A 22,620-nucleotide genomic window follows, 5' to 3' on the forward strand; every position below is an offset into this window, starting at 1 on the left:
TAATTATATTAGGGATAAAGGCAAGCTTCGCTTGCCCTATTTCCTAACTCCTCTTCTGTGAATTTCTGGTACTACTGAGGAAAAGGCACCGTCACAGCCAGGACTTTGTGTGTGAGTGGAAGTGCTCATTGCCTTACGCAAGCAGTGCTCCTGGAGACACAGAACGAGTTAATCAACACGGTGGTAACGCAGCTGAAACCCTGCTCCTGCTAATTGGCACACAGTGCTTTGGTTTCACCAAAAAGCTCTCTGCAAGAGGGAAAAAAATATGTTTTGGAAAGGCTATGATTCATCTGATGACCCGAGGAAAACCCCTTCCCAGTGGAACAAGTTTTTGTACATGTTTTTCATGAAGTAGAACGCACTGTGGAAATTGTAGGAAAAATGGAGAAGAGTAAGGCAAACAGCATTGTGTAACATGTTTGATAACTTGATTTGTTTTTCTCCTTCACCTGTGCAGCCAAATCTAACCAGTCTGACAGCTTCGGGAGCACCCACACAACGCCCTCTGACAGAGCCAGCCTCATGGATCCCAGTGTCACAGCCGCCCCGTTGGACCTGGAGGTGAGGCACCTGCACCCTGAGGATTTCAGGCAGAGTTTTCCTTCCCCTCCCTGCATGCATCCTCATTCACATCCCAAATCACTCTGGAAATCCATAGCTCTACCTAGGAGGTAAGGTAGCTGTGTAAGGAGTTGGATGGGAGGATGTAAGGTGTAGGCAGACAGAGGAAAGATTTATGCACCAGGCCATAGGCTGGTGTTTTCCCCTTCTGCTTCTTAGAATGCTAGGTCAGTGATCTCTTCCCATCTGCATGAGTTTGGTCCCTCTCTGGAAAACAACAGGAGAGGAAACCAACTACGGTGGCAAATCTCTCTAACAGAAGCAAGAGCCAGGATGAAGCAAGCTTCTCCTTACAGGTGTGACAACACAATGTGTTCAGGCCCACTTTTGATATTGACTTCAGATTTAACCTAGACTGTGTGTAATCCTTATCAATGCAACATGACACCACCAGCTAACCTGCCCAGGACATCTCTTTTGTTTTCTGAGTGTTCAGGCATGACGTGGAGCACTTTAAACTATGCTCAGAGCTATCAAAAAGTGTGTATCCCTGGGCAGCTAGAGCCAGCTGGACTGTGACTTGATTAGGGATGTTTCTTTAGCAGGTTACCTGGGGAGCAGGAGACTATTTGGCACAGATACACTGCTCTTAGTACATAATGTGCAACAGGCCCATTAGGCTGGCCAAGCTTATCACTTCCTTTTTTTTCCTTAATAATTACATTCAATCCCAATTCAATAAGTGACAAATCTAAGAAATGTTTCAAATTATTTTATTTTTGGAAAATATTCTTTCCTTTGTTGTTGCCTAGCTCCTTGAAAGGGTGCTTTGACTGTACATGTACCTTGTGTTCTTAGTGTAGCCAAGAACATTTGTTTCAAAATTGTATTCACTGCAGCATCCTAAGGACTTGTAGCCCTGCCAGCTGCATTTTCATTTGGGTACAACTCACATCTGTCATTATCAGCCACATCCTACAGAAGGTAAGATGGACTAAAAGCTTTCCTTCATGTAGTTGTAGCACACGGACTCATTCCCAAGTGATGGTGGTCATGCTGCTGGTGTGCTGAAGCCTCTGCCTGCCTTGTTGAGGAATTGTATGTTTTTTTCGTGATTTTTTTTTTTTTAATGTGTTCCTCCTTGTCATATCAAATGAGGAAAAAACTAAAAACTGTGAGGAAGGGAGGCAGTGAGAAACAGGGCTCAGAAGAGACAGGATCCCAGAAAATTGCCAGCCAGTGAGAGTAACATGTAGAAGGATTTCCTCAGTCTTGATGTGAAAATGGAGAGGTCCTGTATCTAGACCAACTCCCTTTGCTATCTTCTTTTTAAGTCAGCATGAACTTTTGAGACTCCAGCAAAGACCTGAAGCAATTTCAGCAACTCCGGTGGAAAGATCGCTCACAGAAATGGAGCTTCCTGCTTAATCCCAAGTAGCATGGTTGGAACTGCTGGTGATGGAGAGCCTTGCCCCAGGCCTTCAACAGCTCAGTGAATCGTGGCCCTAAGGACAGAACTCTCTGCAGGCTCCCTTTAACGCATCAGTTTGGACAATAACTCTGCAATACACCACCCTCCTCACCCCACAAATTATCCAAGTTACTCAAAGCAGAAACATGTCTATTAGATGAAGAATTCAGAAAGCCCTTTTGATAGGAATCCTAGTCCAAAACACTAAGTGACCATCTTTCCATGTTATGTTGCCCACAGCAATGATTAACAATGCTGCTGAGAAGGATGTGCATAGAAGTAGAAGGACTGAAGATCTCACTTGTTTAGTTTTTCAAGAGTAAGCCCATAACCAATGCAATCAGGCAGCTCTAACACTGCCTGACACAGGAACATCTTGATTTCCACCACTTTGTCCTCTTAGGAGGACACGTACCCCGGCACCCAATGAAATCCAAATTTCCTGGCCTTCTCCAGAGCAGCAAAGACGATGTGTGCAATCCAAATCGCCTCTGTACCAAACCTTGGATTTAGCTGCACACAAAGACACAGCCTGCTTGGGAGGGCTGAGGGTGAATACAGCATTCATTCACTCAAATCACCATTCATTTCAAGAGCAGGCTTTTGGCTGCTGCTAAATTCTGAAGTGTTTGCTGTGGGCAGAGAATGGAAGAGGGAGAAGGAGCGAAGGAATGAAATACCAGAGGGTTCAGCAAAATCAGCTTAGGGCTGAGCAGTTGCAGGGCTGCGGAGGATCAGCATAAGCCTCTGAGACATGCTAGGAGGGAATGTGTGGCAAAAGGACGTGACTGCCTATTAGACTGCCTTTAACCCAAGGGAACAACAATGTTCTACCTCTGCCGAGTAAATTGACTTGTCTGTGGGGTGAATTGTTTAAATTTAACAGCAGTACTCCAATGAAACAGTGATAGGGACGCTAACAAAACATAGCTCACTATCTCTAAGACCAAAAAAAATGTAGATCAAATAGAAGACATCGATTAAATGTCTGTGATATACAGTGAGGAGTTGCCATGTAGAGTGGGATGAAAAACCTAACAGACACAGGGTTTCATTTCCTTAAGTCTTCATAACCTCAGCAGAATTGCCTCACTATTTCCTTCTGTTACAGAAACTACCTCGTATTTCAGGCTGGTACAGATGCTGGTGCTTGACACACCCACAGAAGACTGACGCAAAACTGAAGGAACTCCTCTTTTCCTCCTTTTTCCGTTTCCCCACATGCACAAGGTTAAATAACTTGCACTTTCTTACAAAATACAAGAAATAGTTTGGTTTTACTCCTGCAGACTCACTGAAATCACATTACCTCTTATCTGGGGAAACGAACTGAGGTGGGCTCTTAGCTTTCCTGCTAGGGCCCTTAAACTGCAAATAGTTTGGTCTCCAGGTCCACCTTTAACATCACGCAATTTTTCAACACTTCTATTATGGTGTTAAGGATTTTTGATTTTTCAAACTATCTCCAAAACTTTAATGGTTTTTATAGTTGATATCACATAAAGTTGTGCATTCAACCTCTTATCATATACGTACCTTGTTTGAACTGCTTCTCTTTGTGGGATTTCCCATCCAATTTCAAAAATTCTGAATTGCAGTCCCACACTGCAGCAAGACTGGAAACTAAAGGGTTACCCCATCTGCCTCCATCAGGACAGGAGTGAACATCAGAATTGTACAAGCTTACCTTAACACTCCTTTAGTGAAGTGGGAGGTAAAGGATCCATTTATGCCAGACCACCTCTCTGTGCTATGTTTATTTCTCAGATTCGCTTAACAGAAAAAAAAAAAATCCATTCTGAAGTTCTCTGAACTAGTGGAAAAATAAAGTCTAACTTTTTGATTTATTTTTTTTGGGGCATGGGGACCAGATGCACACAATGACATCAGAAAGCGCGCTGTAGGGCTTTGAGATTACAGCAATAGGTCCAGAAAACACCTGCCTCCCTCCTCCTCCCCCATAAAGCACAGCCTTCAGATAGCATTCTGCAATGAACTCACTATAACCCCTCCTGTGACTCTGCAGAAATCATATCCTGGGAACACAATCACTGGAACCCCGTGGGCTGCAGTGTTTAAGGACCATGCTTCTCCCCGAGTAGATCTTTTTAAAACAAAGATGCCAACTTTGCTACTTCCTTTCTCTCCCTGCTTTATCGCTTCTGCAGAACTGATAAAGGACACAACTGGGTAGAAAACGCCTCTCATTCTGCAAGTTCACAGAAACTACAGCCTTAAAGGTAGGGGAAAGAAAGCGGGCAGCAGCTGTAGGGTAACCCATCTGCAGATGGACAGCTTCAACTACCAGTTAACTTACACAGTGAAAAGTTTAGCAAAAGCTTTTGTTAGTCCCTCCCTAGGTGGCTGATCACAAAATCAACTTCTTGCAAAACTCTTGACCTCAGTAAGGTCCTATATCAGGTTAAAGGCAGCTCAAACTAGTATTTTTCTTCAGTTTTGCCATATTTGGTTACTTACTTGAACATTTTTGGTGTACAACACACAGGCTGAACTGTAGGTCCCATCAGGCCAAATGATCATAGAATAACCGAATCATTTGGGTTTGGAATCAGGTTGGGAAAGGTCTCTAAGATCTGGTCTAACCTTTAACCTAGCACTGCAAGTCCACCATTAAAACATGTGACAAAGCCCTAGAAGTTTTCTGAAGACCTCCAGGGATGGTGACAAGCACTTCCCTGGGCAGCCTGTTCCAATACTTCACAACCCTTTCAGTTAAGAATTTTCTCCTGACATCCACCCCAAACCTCCCCTGGCGCAACTCGAGGCCATTTCCTCTTATCACCTGGTGCTTGGGAGAAGAGACCAGCCCCCACCTCACTACAGCCTCCTTTAAGGTAATTGTAGAGTGCGATAAGGTCTCACCTGAGCCTCCTTTTCTCCAAGCTAAACGACCCTGGCTCCCTCAACAGCTCCTCATTGTACTCGCTTTCTAGACCCTTCACCAGCTTGTGTGACCTCTGGACACGCTCGAGCACCTCCATGTCCTTCCTGTAGTGAGGGGCCCAAAACTGAACACAGTATTTGAGGTGTGGTCTCACCAGAGCTGACCACAGGGGGACGATCACTGCTCTACCCCTGCTGGCCACACTATTTCTGATACAAGCCAGGATGCTGTTGGCCTTCGTGGCCACCTGAGCACACTGCTGGCTCATATTTGGCTGTTATCGACCCCCAGCTCCCTTTCCAGCAGGCAGCTTTCCAACAGCTGCTCCCCCCGTAGCACTGCATGGGGTCGCTGTGCCCCAGGTGCAGGATCTGGCTCTCAGCCTTGCTGGACCTCACACAGTTGGCCTCAGCCCACTGATCCAGAGCCCTCCTACCCTCAAGCAGATCAACACCTGCCCAATTTGGTATCATCTGCAAACTTGCTGAGGGCGCACTCAATGCCCTCATCCAGGTGATGGTACAGATATTGAAGAGAACTGGCTCCAGTGCTGAGTCCTGGGGGATACAATCAGCAACTGGCCTCCACCTGGAGACCCCTTTCTTTCTTTGCTATTATACAGCAGATCAGATTGAGACCAATATAAAGCCCCCCTTTCCATTCACTGTTTAAAATTATAAGGATGAGCCAAGAAGATAACCTTTTACAAGAAACATCAGATTCAAATTTTGTGTAGGCTCACTGTACCAAAAGTTAATGAAAAGATCTTTTGCTAGCTGTTGAAGTTGCCTTTGGCGAAGGATTTGTTCACCATATTCAAAAAAAAAAACAAAACAAAATGCAGCAAGGCTAAAATTAACCAGTAGCCTTTCGCTTGTGTTAAGGAACACATTAGCAATTTCAAGGCAGGATTAAGCAGTTCTATCCACAGGACTTTTATGGTGTTTATCTTTTGGTTAATATGCACTTAATACATTGCCACTCGAACCTTGTTGTTCTAGGAAGCCTTGTGTTTGTACCTTCACAGGAACGTAATCTTACAACACCGTTGCAGGCAATCCTTGTTCATTCACCTGTATCCACACTGCTCTGCCTCCACCTCAGCCACAGTGACGTTATTGCCATGATCAGGGTTAATTCCAAAGAAACAGCAGGAAACCTGTATGAGGAGTCTTCCTTCCACCAAGGTACAGTATTTTAAATGGCTACTTCTGTTTATACACTGACATAGCCCAGACATCATGCTATGAAGGATTTTAAACCCAGATGTGGATCTAGCTGCTCTTTTTGTTTAAAGCCTAAGTTTTTATTACCAGTAACAGGTGGCTAAATGGAGGCTAATCTGCCAAACTGCTAAAACATACTCAAGGTGGATTCTAACTTGGTATTCTGAAACACTACCTTATCAGAAGGACACCGTACAAAAAACTATGACAAGTAAATCAGTGTTTAAGGAATTTTTATTAAACCAAGAATTTTATAATCCAAATTACGTTTCTTTGCTCAGCTATCAATTCTCACTGTCAACTAAAACAGTGGTGATACTCTGAGCTTTTCCACAGTAAAGAATTACAAAATTAAAGAAAGGAATGCTTTAAATTTTTTTTTTTTTTTTACTGTGCTGAAAATTCTTTTTCCCCCGGGTTTATAAAACATTAATTTGTATTTTTTATTTTACTATTTTTTTTTAATTTTAAATCAATAAGTAATCTAGGACTAGCACTTGTTTTACTAGCCCCGGCATTGCTCTGTACATAAGCTTCGAAGTTTCCTTTCCTTTTTTTATTTATTTTATATTTTGCAATGTTTTTCTCAATATTTAATAGTTTTTCCATGTTTAGATTTTTTTTTCTTCGGTGAAGCGAAGTTCTAGATTGTAGTTCCCGGATCTTTCTGTAAACAAAAACAATGCTGTTAGGTATTCAACTCAAAGCAGCACCTTGCTTTCTGCAGCTGTAAGCTTGATAATACTTTGTACTTTCACAGTATTGATCATGCCAGAGTTCGTTACAAGCAGGGTATCATAGAGGCAGATAACCCACTTTTTAGAGATATTTAAGTTCCTCAAGGCTGCAATCATTTGCAAGGTAGAACGAAGTCTGGAACTAAACAGAACTCTGCACAGCCCAGCCTTGGACAAGGGCTGGGCACGAGACTTTGTTACTGTAACCTGATTGCAGAACAGAGACCTCTACTCTAAGGTCAGCTCAAACAATTAGAGCATTTTCAAATTCCAATTACTAAAGCATCATGGAACACAAGGAGTAATGTTCTCTAAGTTTGGGCAGCTTAGTTTAGGCTAGACAACCGTTCAACACTTTTTAATCTCCAGTGTGAAAGTGTCACGAGCAAAAAAGAAAGGAAAAAAGCAGCATGACTCATTCTGCCTCCAAAAGACCATTTCCTGCCTGCAAGGAGACCAAGAAAGATGAAGATTTTAAGTGATCAAATTTAAAAGCAGGCCTTTTCAGCTGATAAGTGTGAGAAGTTCACATACAGGCAAAACTCAACTGAAAGGAATGGGGAATAGACACCTACATTATCCCCAACTCCACATTTTTCCACTTTTGAAATGGTAAATGTAGTACCTTTTGCCTCTTCCCGTCATGCAAAATTAAGATATTAACCACTCAGAAAATGTAATCAGGATAATATTTTAACTGCCATTAAGGAAGATGTAAGGAACATTAGGGCTTAGTATCATTTAAGCTTACTTCCCCCAAAATTTGCAAAAGTTCCTCTTGAGCAATATGAACAGCAACATTTGACAGAACTTCTCCCTTTTGCAGGCATGCCCAAAAGCAATACCAGCTAAATATGCTGTTCAAAACAATGCTTTAATTCCAGTTAAATATGCACGATGAAGTATAAAAATATCCTACCACCATGACCACAGCTCCTACTTTCTGCGGCTCCAAATGATACTGAGCCTGGAAACACTGCTTGTAAGGCCATGGACTAGGGACTGTTGCCCTACTCACCCTATAAAGCTGCATTCCTCAGAAAACTTACTTATTAAACACTTGGAACCCCAGTGGGGTTATTAACTGCCTTTTGAGCAGCCTCTTTAGCTTGGTGGGCTTGTAGTACGGCTACAGCTTCATCAACCTGGGAAGTAAAAAAAAAAAATAAAATAATAATTAAGAGGGAAGCTTAATTATTTTTAAGTTTATGAAGTGGTTTAAATTATACATGCAAGCAATACCTGTATCATTAACAATAAATGGGTAACATTAGTTCCAGTTCATGCTAACATAAGTCTCTGCCACCCACCAGAACAGAATATTCTAACTTGTCACCCCAGGCCAATGTTGCATTGCCACTACTCCACCATGCCAGCACAAACACCCGTTCAATCAGAGTAGATTTAATTGCTTACGAAATTAGCAGGAGGCAAAGGCTCACCCACCTTCGAACGAAGAGATTCAGGAGACTCAAGCATGTGAAGGAGTTCAGAGTTGTCAATCTCCAACAGCATACCAGTGATCTTACCCGCCAGAGTAGGGTGCATGCTTTGAATGAGAGGAAATAGACGTTCACCTAGAAAAAAGTTATCAGGAGTCACAGATCTCATCTGATGACCACAGCTTAAGATTCAAGGGAAAAGGGCAACAACTTCCTTCTTGTTCTACTCCTAAAACCATTTATTCTGCATTTCAGAGTACTCTGAGTGTTCCTCCACCACAAGGCATCAGGAGAGAGACCATGTACATACCTAACATCTGCTTTTGTTCTTGCGGTGGGGCAGAAGCCAACATGGAAGCAGTCAATGGTTCCTGACCTTGCACATGGACAGCAGGCTGCAAAATTAATATTACACCATTTCAAAATTAAATTCTATTTTATAATTACACACAGCTTCAAATATCTGTTACACAACTCAGCATAAGCAATGCCTACACTGTCAGAAACCTGAAAAAAATGACTCTCAAGTCAATTTAATCAAGTAGTGTTGGTTAGGGCTGAGTGATGCTGGAGATTAGCATCAAGCACTCCACTGGGGAGCAAACACAGAACACTCAGGCTAAGCTATCAAGCAAGGCATCAAGCTATCAAGAAAATATGAAGTAACACAGGATCCCATCCCAGGTGAACTTGAAATACACTTAAAGCCCCGAGGCTGAAAACTGGTGCCATAATGCAGAGCCTCAATTCTACAATAACAAAGGAAACTCTTAATCATAAGCATCCCTGCCTTTCATCTTAAAAAAAGGAACAGCAAAAGCATGACCAGTTCCTAAAATTACGTACCTGCTGCATAGCAACCTGTGGCTGTGTGTTAAGATGCTGCTGAGGATTGCGGACACCTGCAGCATATTTGTATTGTGGTACTGTGCGTACAGCAGGAGTAGCTGCAGTAGCTGCTGCTGCAGGACGTGGACCCATTGTTTGTGTTGATGTATTAGCTGAAAAGACAACAATTCTGCTTATGAACAGTCCCATTTTTAATTTAGCATACACTGTACAAAAGTTGAAATAACCAAAACCAAATACATAATTTAAGTATTGCATTACAGATTCATCTCAGTCGTATTATCACATCACTGGTCCCATCTGAACATTCAAATCTAGAAATCTACTGGTTGTTACTCTCCAGTCACCTTACTTTTTTTTTTTTAAAAAAAAAACAAAACAAAACAAACATGTTTTAGAAAGATGTATGAGAAAACAATTCACTTTTGGTTGAGTATTGATGTAGTTTCATCCCAACCTCAAAGGCCATGATTTCCTGAGCGTACACACTGTCTCAACACTCATCTAAAAAAAAGATACTCTTGAAGTGGATAGCTAAAAACCACCAGCTAATATGTTCTCAGTTAAGACTCCATTACAATCAATTCTGGTTCATTCAGTGATGTGTAGATTCTGCACAATAGCAGCTCACAGTATTCTATTACAAATAGTTAAAAGCTAAATTGGATCATCTCAGTGTTCTTCCATGCAACTTATTAAATTGCCACATTGATATTTAGAAATGGTAGAAGCTCTCATACAACACTATGAAAACGGACAATAACAGAAGAACTGTTCAGTGCTAGAGACAGGACTACATCTGGAGTCTGATTTTCATTCTTTGATGGGACAATATTTTATGAAGCTAGTAAAAGGTGATTATTGGCTTGCCAATTTAGAGCCAGAAAAGGAGAGAAGCAGTACCACATGTGACACTGATCCGATGCTTGAGAGATTCTGAACCAGCAAAATTTTTTTTAAAAAAAAAGAGGTTTTATATTTTAAGTTAAGTTTTTATAAGTGAAACTCACCAACACGCTGCGTTGACATGACTCGTGGAACTTGTGAAGAAGCCGGTCTCATGGTACTAAATGGTGGTCTGGGCGCTGCTGGGCGGATAGCACCAGGCATGTTTTGGAATGCTGTTTTAGGAAAGGTATCTCACATTACACACTGAAACACTGCATGGTGAGGAGAGCGTAGAAGGAATATGATAACATGGCAAAGATTGTAATACCACGAAAATGTCTGTATAATTTCAAAGGTAAAGGCTATCGAGTTTACCACAATCACTGGAGAAGGAAAGAAGTGACTTACGATGAGGTCTGGCACCCTGAGCAGTCCAGCGAGGACTAGGTCTAGCAAGTTGAGCAAGTTGATTAGCAGGATAGTATGCAGCACGGTTCTGAGTCTGTCAAATGCAAAAACATGTACTTTTGTTATCCTCTGAGGGCATACTGAACAGTCAATCCCCTTTTCTGCTATGCTGAAGTTATAGATACATTCTAATTGTTTTATTTACTCTTCCATCTAAACAAATTTGCTACATGGTACAAAATATTGTTACTCATCTCTATACATACCTGTGGGATAGCTGCCATGAAGTAACCTGAAGGAGGTGCTGGCTGGTAGGGGTTGATTACAGGATTAGGTACTGCTCTTACACTTGCCATTCTCTGCATATACTGGTTGGTGAGGTGAGCCTGGCGCTCTTCTTTACGCTGCGCTAGAGCTACATATAATGGTTTAGTAGCCACAATTCTACCATTCATCTCTGTGACAGCTTTGGTGGCTTCTTCTGGTGATGAAAAGCAAACAAACCCAAATCCTTTGCTGCGCCCACCTTCCATCATGACCTGCCAAGTACAAAGCACAGTTTTTAAACAAGAGAATTTTATGTCTTTCCCTACTCAACTTGCACAAATCTCCTTTTTCAGCTTACTATACATGTGACACCACAGGTTTGCTTTACTGAATGCATTTATGAAAAAAAAAGGAGTATCACTGCTGAATGAGTTAATTCTTTAGTGAATACAGATTAAAATCTCAGTGAAGTAACACTGAGCATACCATTGCAATGAGAAGATGCTATTTTTCTCAAACTCATGCAGTAATACACAGTTTAAGTCAAGGAAGGACAATAGCATGATGCATTTAATCTGAGATGTACAAAAATCAGGAAAGCAGAAGCCCATGTATATATAACAGTAGCACTGATAGGTAATTGGGTCACATTTCTGTGAGTCAAGGAAACAAATTGCTCTTACTTAGTGATCATCATTCACCAACAAAAGGAGGAGTGCAATCTACAAACTTAACATTACCTTTGCACTAGTGATTGTACCAAATGGGGAGAATTCTTTTCGAAGGCGTTCATCATCAATGCCATCATCAAGATTTTTCACGTAAAGGTTTACGCCCTAAAAGAAAAGTAAAGTTATTTTAAAAAGCAAATGACTTGCTTAAATCTAAAAATAAAAGTAGTCTTCTTGAATTAAAAGCAAACCTGGTATCTGGTGATCCTGTCCTGCTTCATTTGCTCAAATTTACGCTTCAGCTCCGTCTGTCTTTCCACTTTTTTCTGAGCCCGGCCAACATAGATTTGTTTCCCATTGAGCTCCTTCCCATTCATCTCATCTACAGCCTTCATTAACGAACAAGAGGTTAGTAGTGGCTTATATTTCAGTGTTTTTCAGCCATCAGAAAAAGTAATTCAAATATAAAAATCACATTTACTGAGGTATTGGTATTCTAAGTTACTTGAAACACACCATGTGTGATCCTGACTCCTGTGAGAGAAACAACTCATTGATGAATGAACGCAAGGCTGAGAAAAATGTACATTTAAGACAGGATTTGTTCCAGCTTTTTGCTCGTGCGCTCGCATTACTGAGAAATCACAGAAATGCCTTTTGAAAAGCAAACTTCATTTGTTGCCCCTGATCTGCTCTGTGCTGCTTTTTTCTCCTGATGCTATGTCCTTCCTGCCACAGCAAACTGACACATCAAAGCAACAGCTGCCAACGAATTAAATTATACAGCACACTGGCATGTTACAGACATACACACAAATTAATGGGACCCTTGTTCCACAGTTACTTTTCAAGGTAAAAGCAAAATCACAAGGCTATTTTCTTACAGCTATGCCAAACGTACTCCATAAAACTAATAGCCTTCCTGCTGACTTAGCAGTCCTGAAGTTCAAAACCTCCATCCTTTCTGCTTTGCAGTTGCACAAATGCTTTGTGCAACCAAATTGGATCCAATGATTCATCTGGGTTTTGCAGGGATGTAATAATTTACTATGCTTGCATGTTGCCCAGCATGAAGGAATCCAAACCTCATCAAAACCTTCAAGCCCAGCTACAACAGAGCCTTTTTCTCAGTATCTTAATTTAACAGGCTCTTCAAATCAACTGACATTTCCTCAAAGGAAAGCATTTTAAGTGATATCAACTATGTTCAGTCCCTTAGGAAGAAGATCCCTGCTTTTGCAGTGTTTTTGACCAATTAAAAGCCCTTAATGAACTCACAAGATTCCAAAGCATTCAATGAAACTTATTATTTGAGTCTCAGGTTACAGAATTCCTAACACGAAGTACAAAAGCTTACTTTTTGGGCATCTTCATGTCTTTCAAAACTAACGAAGCCGAAGCCTTTGGATTTTCCACTCTCATCAGTCATAACTTTCACACTTAAGGCAGGACCTAAAAGGAGAATGTAATACTTTATGTGGTGTATACAGAGCATATTCTCTTCACATCTTCAACACTGTTTAGAAGTTTTAATATTTAGTTTCTTCATTTATACTACAAAAGACTCTTGCACCAATGATAGTATCTAGTAAACACCATCCATTAATATAAAATTGCTGATTTGCCCTTAGGCTGAACTACAGCTTTTATGGCTGATGTCTGCCACGCTGAATTTCTTAACTACTGTATTTTCAGCCAAAATGGAGTACAAATTTAACTTCAAAGTGAAGTAATTTTAATGGGGAAAACCCATGATGTTTAAGAAGCGTTGGTGCTTTTGTCCTTTGAAACAGGTATTGAAAGGTGGAGAGGAGAGCCTTCTATTAGCTATGGGCTTCACACCTCTTGTCCTGGTGAAAGGATCCCAGCTCAGCTGTTTCAAACCTTTGAAAAGCTGTGGTTCAGACTCAATTGTCAGAGACATGAGCTAAATTTGCTACCATTTCATCCACAAACACAATAGTGGAAAGGAATTTCCTGTGAATGCTGCTATACTGTTGCAATAGGGTATCTTACATACAAGGCTCTGCCTTGGTTTGCACAATATCCACTGGAGAAGAGCAAAGCATAGGAAAAAAATATAATATAGAAAGCCACGAGGCTGAGGACAACAGATACAGCCTATAAACCAGTGTAAGATCTAACTGGATAAAGGAACTTTGCCACTTCCTAACTTGGTGACACATCACATATAGACATGCTTACCATAACTCTGCCCTGAGCATAAATGAGGGTCAAGACAGAACCGAATAGCTTGCCAATGGCAAAGTTCCTCATTATTTCAGAGTAAGGAAGCCACCGCAATGTAACCAAGTAATGAAAACAGATACCTTGAATAAAGCTAAGTCTGCAAGGTGAAAAAGCTACAGGAAACTTTTTTGTCATGCTTCCTGTACAGAACTTGCAACATCAATCTGTACTAGAATAGAAAACACTTCCATTTACAGCTTAAAGAGTTTGCAAAACCCATCAAAAAGACTAGACACTGTTTCCAAATTATCAAACAATTCTGATAGGAGGATTATATATTCTATTATGGCCACTTTAAATTCTTTAGTGGATATAATTACAGTTTCAAATTCACACTGATACAAATACTAAGTTTTCCATACTTTTAAAATAAAAAGTTCAGCCAGCAATCTGATTCCTCCTATTATAAAGCACCATACAGCTGTAAGAGCTGAAGTTCACTGGTGTTTATATAAACTCAAAGCGTAAGACATTACCAAACTTGCCAAAGAGTTCCTTAAGTCTCTCATCATCCATGTCTTCTCCAAAATTCTTGATGTAAACATTGGTGAATTCCTTTGCTCTGGCTCCAAGCTCTGCCTCGCGTTCCTTACGGGATTTAAACCTTCCAACGAATCTAGTTTCATGAGAACAGAATAAAGTAAATTGTAGCACCTTGACAGGCTTGCTTTAATCATCTGGCATACTTTATTCTTTATCAGTCTCATTATTCATTACAGGCATGAAATTCTTCAAGTAAAATATTCAAAATAAAACTGTAAGAAAAACAATTTTACTATCCTTTTCTGTATCAGTGCGCTTATCACAACTACAAGCATAAGAACAATTCCAAACTACTGGCAATATTGTTTGCTCTTCTGCAGCCCTTGACATCAGGAGACACACAGGCAATGGGAAAGAGTACTAAGTAAACTGAAATTCTAGTTACCAGCATAATCTGTCATACGAAAAACTTGGCAGCCATTCTGCACCCTAGCTTTTAAGCAAGAGCTATTTAACCAACTTTCTGCATGCCCTTAGACACCTTTCCAGCCTGTATCAAAGCAAACCCTTATTTTTCCCCCACCTCTCTCAGTAGGCATGGAGAAATAAATAGTGCAGCTTGCTCTGTAGTCAAATATCATTGCAAGTTGGCTGGGAACACTAAAGGTCAGCTCACACTGGCAGAGAAGGAACAGAGGCTGAACAGAACACCCTACAATCCAAGGAATTCCTCTAGTACAGAAGTTATGAGAGTACAAGAGGCACCCATTTCTGGTTACAGGCTTTTATTCTCTAATCATCACCTGAACTTCATAGTTCCAAACCTAACCAATTCAATAATGCAGCATACAGTAGCTCAACAGTTTCTTCAATACTGACAACTTCACCAGGTTCGTAATAACCAAAGATAAGAACAATATTGTTCAGCAGATTTTGACAGTGAGCAGAATATTTTAATTCACTTGCTTTTATGATGCGTTTTATTAAACACAGTTTATGTAAGTAATGTGGTTTATGCCTGTATGCTGGCATTTTTACTGATTTAAAAAGGTTATATAAAGAGCAAACTGAGTGAAAACATACACAGTGTGCCAGCCAAGCACAGAACAAGAGGGAAAACTAAAGTTTCAAAAGATATGTTCTCCCTGCACATGGCTTGATCCACCCATTAAAAATAATCCAAGAGGGTAAGCTGATGCCAATTTGTTACCCTTTTTTTCCAAAGCCACTGAAGTATTTACAGAGCTATTCTTCTGCAACTACACCAAACACCATAATGATCCCTTAAGCACAGCTGTAGGCACACTCACTCCTCCCAGCCCAGCCTAGGTATCACTATACAATTGCCAAAAGATTATTTTTTTTTTCCTATAGTAGAGAACAAGTATTTTTGAATCCATTGTGTTCATAAGTTTTCTTTTCTACTCCTGCTCCCCAGGTATGTCTATTAACAGACACTGAAGAACATTCAGCATAATCAGACCACTACTCAATATTTAGTAGCTTCAGCACTCTTAAGATTCACTCAAAATACGGTAGCATACCCATCACACAACTTTAGTAAGAGTTGTGCTTTACCTCAGACCAGTAAAACCAGAAAAGAGAAGTTCCCAAACTCCCATTGCAGCACTGACTTTTAAGACAACTTTTTTCTTTCCTGAAGTGCATTAGCAGAGTTTTCCGAACATATTCTGCCTTTAGAGTAGGTAGGTAACACAGTTTGTAGTATTCCTAGCACAAAAATTCTAAGTCATTTTAGATGAGAAATGTTTAGAACAACCTGTCTCTTCTAGGTAAGCTCTAAAAGCCCACATCTACTTTAAAGAGAGTTTCAGTCTGTTGATCTACAGCTCCGTATTTATGTACTTACACTTTGCGGTCATTAAGCAGCATACCATTCATTTTTTCAATAGCTCTTTCTGCAGCTTCTTGTGTCTCAAAATGTACGAATCCATAACCCTTGGATCCATTTTCGTCACATACCACCTATTAAAGAAAATCTTTGCTGTAACAGCCATGGAATGTTTCCCGCATGTATTTCCTCCCCCACCAAATGCCAAACCGTTAAATGCACCCAGAATTTTGCACTAACCTTACAAGAAAGGATGTTTCCAAAAGCAGAAAATGTGTCATACAACGCTTTGTTATCAATTGATTTGTCCAAGTTTTTGATGAAGATGTTTCCTACACCGCTTTTGCGTAGAGATGGATCGCGCTGAGACCACATGATGCGCACTGGTTTGCCTTTAATGACATCAAAGTTCATGGTATCCAAAGCTCGTTCAGCTGGAAAAAAACATCACGGAGTTAGTAGGAAACACTAAAGTTGCTTTAGGAAGTGCAAAACCAGCGTTTTGAGTACAGTTCTTCAAATAATTTTAGCTTAGTCTAGTATCATCACCACCAAGATGCAAATCCAAACTTCCAATGCAAATAACCCCCCCCTCTTCTCTGCAAGTAAAAACCAGCAAAAACTCCTCAGCAAAAGCTGTGCTGAAGAAACAGGAAGGAGCACGGGTGAGATGAATAAGCAGTAGAAACCCCAGTAGTCCCAGTGATTGTACCCCACCATGAAAAAATGGCACCCAGACAGGAAAAAGTCTATCAACTGACAGCAGTTATGACCCCATTCCCCAGGAGGAAAGGTTTTAACGTTTGGAGAAAGAGCAGCTGGCCATAGTATATCAAAAAATGCTTCGGGGGTACAACTTGTGCCCACACTAGTCCTTCTGCAAATATTTACATACCAACTCCTAAGACAGCAGCAGCCCTAAACTGACAGAACTGCCTTGCAACTGAGCCAGGTGCAGTTCAAGCAGCTTCTCGACGCAACACTTTAGTGACAAAAAGAAAGATCTGTGATGGGCTTCTAGGCCGGGCACAGTTCAAAGAGAAGTAAAAATAGTGCTTTACTTTAAAAATCTCCCATAATATATATTTAAAGCTCATGATGAAATACACAGGTCAAAGGAGCAAGTATTAAAACAGCAAAAGGAACTAATGCAAGGTTTTGTGACTCCAGAGGAGCAGTTTTTCCAGTAGAGCTCCATAGCTGACTTTTCAAAGCCTGAATTTAAGACCTCAGTGTATTTAGACAGGGAAGTGTCAAGACGTCCTCAGTTTTCATGTCTCTTCAAAGCAACAAGATGTGCCTATGATGTTTTAAGTCAACAATACATTTAAGCAAGAAAGAGAGACAGCTCTAAATTATGGCAGACACCATCTCCTGCACTAGCTCCTTTCCAGTTTTGCTCCTGCCTGTCTGGCAGAACCCTGAAAATAGCCCCAATAAATACCTGAGGTCACAGCCATCAGTACCGATGCGACATGAACATGACTGAAATCATTCAGTGTTAGTTTAAAACCAGTAACCACCTGGTTTATTTGTCTTTCTCAGGAGAAGGACCGAAGGCCAACCACGTTGCCAAACTCAACCAGAATCCTTTTTTTTTTATTCTCCTTTTAGTGCTGCTCATGTATTTGGCTATGCTGCTGGATATTATGGCCAAAGAAAATGTGCAGTTGGCCTCCGTTCAGCTAATACACCACGGCATCTCCTTTAGTGCCGTGTTTTTAGATCACAAATGGATTTGAAGACAGACATCTGTAGAGGTTAACTAGACAGACAGGTAAAAGTCATTTGCTTGTGAAAAATCATCTACAGAAACTACTGCTACAGTCACACAACAGCCAACAACCGATTCAGAGCTGAAGCCACAGAAATACAAGCACTGCCAATCTTTTGTGAAAGTTCACAAAGCTCTCACAAACTTCAGTATAAATCAAGCAGGAGAGAAGGAGCCAGCTTTGGTTACTGGTAATTAGACACAAGGAGTACTAGAACAGCAAATTACTAAAAAAAAAAAACCTGCTGGCCAAACAGAACAAGTTGTGGATATCAGGCTTGCTGTGGTAGAAACATCGAACACTTTGGGATTGCCCTGGAAGTCATTACAATTATTACTGCCAGCGCCAGCAGAAGTGCCAGTAATAAACACTTTGTGATTTCCAGCAGTAGCAACAGGGCCTGCTTTTACTCGAAAAGAGGCTTTCCTAATTCGTGCTAATTGCTTCTAGAATAATCCTGAAACTCCTCAGAAATGTGTGCTCATGGCCTTGCTTCCCAAACGTCTGATCCGAAGCGATTGCTGGTGGCTGATTCCACACCAGCCTTTGCAAACTGAATTAGCAGTGAGCACAAATCGTAGGCCGATACAATTTCTCCATGAGGACGAGGACAGCAGGGAAACCCTCCTTGTCTTTTCTGTGGAGTGGAAGTGCAAGAAATAGGAAGATTTCAGCTTCATATGCACCGAAGTCATACCACAATATACTTTAACAGATGACTAGAATACTTTACATACTTCACTAGGCATAAGCTGCTACTCAGAAAAAATTGGAAGCAGTAAAATTGGCTTTTATCACACTACAGCTTGCCACAGGAACCCTTGGACTAGTTTGCAGGGGGACAATTCAATCCGGTAGTTAACTTGTTACCCAGAGGACACACCTACCCAGGCTACCCTTTTGCTGATTCTGCTGGAGCTTTTATTGAATGAGTCACCGGTTCCCATTTTAGTCACGAGCAACTGGCCGCTCAACTTTCGCAGCAACTTCAGAATCGCACAGAACGCACACCGGGTGCTAAACCTCCACTGGGATAGCTACGAGATAATAAAGCCCTGGAAACAGAGCCACTGACAAAAAAAACAACTGATGGGAAAAGTGCAGTTTCCGATTACTCAAGGATAAGCCCAGTTCAGTGATTAAACAAGATTGCTGGGGCTTTACTCCGGACAGTGACTCAAATTCAGAGAAGTCACGGCTGTGAAATGTGAGCATACCTCACGAGTGTGTCACCCGGCCTAATTACTTTTCGGAAGAGCTTTGAGATCCCTGGTTTACAGGCAGCTGGTAATGTCAAGCACACCTTCAAAGACCTTTTCAAAAGCCCAGCTAGTTGTTACCGGCTGTTTAATGAGCGTAGTCTGAGATGTAGGTAAGAATTAGGCTAAACCAAGGAAAGGCAGCCAGCTTGGAATTAAAAAGCAACCAACATGACTACAGGAATAACCATTCATCCTCAGAGCTGCTAGTGCAAGGTTCCAGAAAATGCTTCGAGGCTTCAGGAAAGTGCGATCTGTCAAAAAAGATCAGCAAACACTTTCTAGGTATTTGCCAAGAACATCGAATTCTTGCAGAAGTACAGTCACATGGTCACATCGATGTGTTTTGTGCTTCCAGTGAGGTGCCCGTGCCTGTCTGATACAGAGGAGAAATGCTTGTAGCCGAACCGGACTGGGTGTCAAACACGGACACCTCCACCCCCCACGTCAGAAAAATACTTACAGGTTTGGAGTAATGGCATTTTCCTAAGAGGCACATTCTCAAACCCTGAATGCAAATGCTGCTGGGGTGAAGCAGCTCTGTTTATCCCCCCCCATTTGGCAAATTACTAAACTAAGTCACAAAGTGTAGGGTTGACGAGGCTGTTTAGGTAACCACAAAGGCGAGGTCGACCCTCGCGGAGTTGTCATTACTAGGGAGGAAAAGCATTTGAATCACCCTCAGCTTCTGCCTTGCCATTCTCATATCACAGTGCTGAACTGTGCTGACCACTTATTTTGCTTTTTAAGAGTAAACCGTATGGCAGTTTTTTTTATCAACTGAAAGAATGTTAAGGCAAGCAGTTAAACTCTCTCCTCCTCAACGCTGTCTGAATAAATTAAAAGCTCTCTGAAGCGAGAGGGCTGATAACAAGTGAAATGTCTTATTAAAGAGATGAGACAGTAACTTTTACTACTTGCACACAGATAACGCTGGGGCACCAGAAGCCCGATCTGATAATGGTTACATGCGAAAGCCAACTCTGAAAGCCAGTTAATCTAATTGCCTGAAAAGTTGGTAATTCAAATCTCTTTCATATGCTCGAAAATAAACCCATTCTAATGGAAAGCTGTTTACTTAACTGTACTTGAAATCAAATATGATCTAGCTGGCCAATTTTTTTTTTCTTTTAACTGGTTTCCACGGAACTTAAAATCGGTTGGATTCGGTTCTTTTACCGAAATCCCCTCCGGAGGAGCGAGCCGGCTGGCCGAGCTTCGCAGAGACTTGGTGAGCGCTACACAGGAAGTTTCTCTGCTGATGTAACTTTGGAGAAATGGCAGCGTTGCGCGTAAAACAAGTTTCAGAGAAAAAAGGCAACTTCGTCAGCGAGCCGTCAGGGTGTAGCGGGAAGACAACCAGAGCAGGACATGGCAGAGAGCAGCCAGAGGAGGCCCGTGTAACCCCCCCCCTTCCCTACACGTGATGAATCTGCCCCAGCGCTTCGGCCTGGAGCGGACGGTGGGTGCGTGGAGTCCCCGACGATCTCGGGCCGTCCTATTTCCTCCTGGTGCCTGTGAATCACGCTCACACACACACACCCAGCCCCTCACCACTTCTCACAGGGTGCTGATGACCACCGCGCTGCCTCCCAGCCAGCCTCCCCCCCCCTTTGGCCACAGCAACCCGAGTCACAGCTGCCCCCACGCCTTCACCCCAGGAGCCACCGAGCCGGGGGAACGTCCCCAGGGCTCTTTTTACCCTTTTTTTTGCTTTCTTCCACCAATTCCTTCCCTCCACCCCGCTTCGCGGAAGCGCCTCCCCCCCCCCCCTCTTAACCGCCACGAGGCAGGCCGCATGTCAGCCCTGTGGGTGCGCGTCCCCCCCCCCCCCCAAAAAAAAAACATTTTTATTTTAATTTTTTATTTTTTTTTTCCCTCCCCACCTCTTCCAACCGGCCTCCGGCCCCACCCCGCGCCGCCGGAAAATGGATGCGGCGGCCGGGGCCGGCGGGAGGGGGCAAAATGGCTCCCCCGCACCCCCCCCCCTAAAAAAGAAAGATGTGTAAAAATGGCTAAAAAATATATGTATTTGTGAAATCCGGGCTTACCGTCGGCCGGCTGCTGGAAGTTGACGTAGGCGTAGCCGAGCGAGCGGCGGGTGATCATGTCCCTGCAGACGCGGATGGAGAGGATGGGCCCGGCGGGGCTGAACTTCTCGTAGAGCATGGCCTCGGTCACATCGGGGTGCAGGTCCCCCACGTAGAGGGACGCCATGGGGTAGCTGGGGGCGCTGGGGTTCATCCTGCCGCCGTCTCCCGGCGCGGGGAGGGCTGGGGGGCAGCAGGCGGAGGCGCTGGCGACGCGAGGAGGCCGCGGCGGGCCCGGCGCTGCCTCAGGAGGCGGCGGGGGTCGGGGTCGGGGCCGAGGCGGCGGCGGCGGCGCTCAACGGCTGCGGGGCGCGGGCTCGCTCCGTGGCTCCTCGGGGCGGCGGCGGCGGCTCCGGGCTGAGGCGGTGGCGGTGGCTGTGGGGGGAGCTGCGCTGAGCTTCGCTTCGCTTCACCGGGCTTTATTTTTTTTTTTTATATATCAAAAACCGGCCGGTTGCAAGGAGGAAGGACGGGTTATTATTATTTTTTTAAGTATTTTTTTTTTAGCGATTTTTTTTAAGGATTTTTCTAAATTTTTTTTAAAGTATTTTTTTTAAAGGATTTTTTAAAATCTTTTTTTCAAGGATCTTATTTTTTTTAGGATTTTTAAATTTTTAAATTTTTTTTTTTTTTTTTTTTTTTTTTTAGTAATAAAGGGGGTGCGGCGGCGGGGCCGGCGTGTCCCGGTGTCCGGAGCACACGCACTGCGCACGCAGCACCGACGGCGGCCGGGGGACAAGGGGGAGGCCGCCGCCCCGGCCGCGCTCTATATATACCCGCCCCGCCCCCCCCCGCCGACGCCGCACGCCACGCACCGACGGCGCGCGCCGCGCATGCGCCGCCGCGCTGAGGCGGAGGGAGCGGGGCGGGTACTGCGCCTGCGCCGCCGGCCCGCGCGGGAGGGCGCGTGCGCCGCGCGGCGTCAGCGGGGGGCGGTGGGAGGGGGGCCGGCGCGGCGCGCAGCGCGCATGCGCCGGGCTGGGGAGCACATGTGCGAGGCTGGGAGGGGGGTGGAGGGGCGCATGCGCGGTGAAGGAGGGGAGGGGCTTGGAGGCGGCGCGCCGGCCGGGAAAAGGGAAGGGCCGCGCGCATGCGCAGAGGGGGCTGGTTCCGGCGCCTCGCGCGGAGGGGTGGTGTGACGTAGGTGGGGGCGGGGCTTGGTAACGGCCGCGGAGGCGCCTCAGGGTGGGGGGGGAGGGGCGGCGCCTCAGGGCGCTGTGGGGGGGGCGGCGGGGCTGGGGGGGCTCCCGAAATAAAGTTATAACTGCGTGGATTTGGGTCCCTGGCTCTTTCTTACTTCTCTGTCATTATCACTCGAGCGTTTTCTTACACATTTCTTCTCCCCCAGCCGTGTTCTTGCCCCATCGTGTCAGTTGGCGCCCTTGGTGCTCCTGGGTGAGAGCGAGAAAGTGCCCAGAGCACAGCCGGGCACTGCTTCTCCCTGGCGCCACTTAAAACAAGCAAACAAACAAAAAATAAACAA

The 22,620-nt window shown here is 43.4% G+C and overlaps 1 protein-coding gene across 2 annotated transcripts; it reads right to left on the reverse strand.

Annotated features, from left to right (window-relative positions):
- Window positions 1-6,746: 6,746 nt before the first annotated feature.
- Window positions 6,747-21,660, reverse strand: PABPC1 (poly(A) binding protein cytoplasmic 1). Of its 2 annotated transcripts, none has more exons than XM_032181725.1 (15): window positions 21,099-21,660; window positions 16,254-16,447; window positions 16,032-16,147; window positions 14,164-14,294; window positions 12,786-12,880; window positions 11,680-11,817; window positions 11,498-11,593; window positions 10,757-11,029; window positions 10,491-10,584; window positions 10,205-10,315; window positions 9,192-9,346; window positions 8,656-8,740; window positions 8,350-8,480; window positions 7,953-8,048; window positions 6,747-6,833 (listed from the first exon to the last, which is right to left on the reverse strand). In XM_032181725.1, exons 1-14 carry the CDS (start codon window positions 21,289-21,291, stop codon window positions 7,956-7,958), a joined length of 1,905 nt encoding a protein of 634 aa, XP_032037616.1. In that variant the 5' UTR covers window positions 21,292-21,660; the 3' UTR covers window positions 6,747-6,833; window positions 7,953-7,955. The 2 variants fall into 2 exon arrangements, with proteins under 2 accessions (XP_032037616.1, XP_032037615.1); XM_032181724.1 differs by having other exon boundaries at window positions 14,155-14,294.
- Window positions 21,661-22,620: the final 960 nt, after the last annotated feature.

This window comes from Aythya fuligula, chromosome 2 (assembly GCF_009819795.1).
Source record: "Aythya fuligula isolate bAytFul2 chromosome 2, bAytFul2.pri, whole genome shotgun sequence".
NCBI classification, from domain to species: Eukaryota; Metazoa; Chordata; class Aves; order Anseriformes; family Anatidae; genus Aythya; species Aythya fuligula.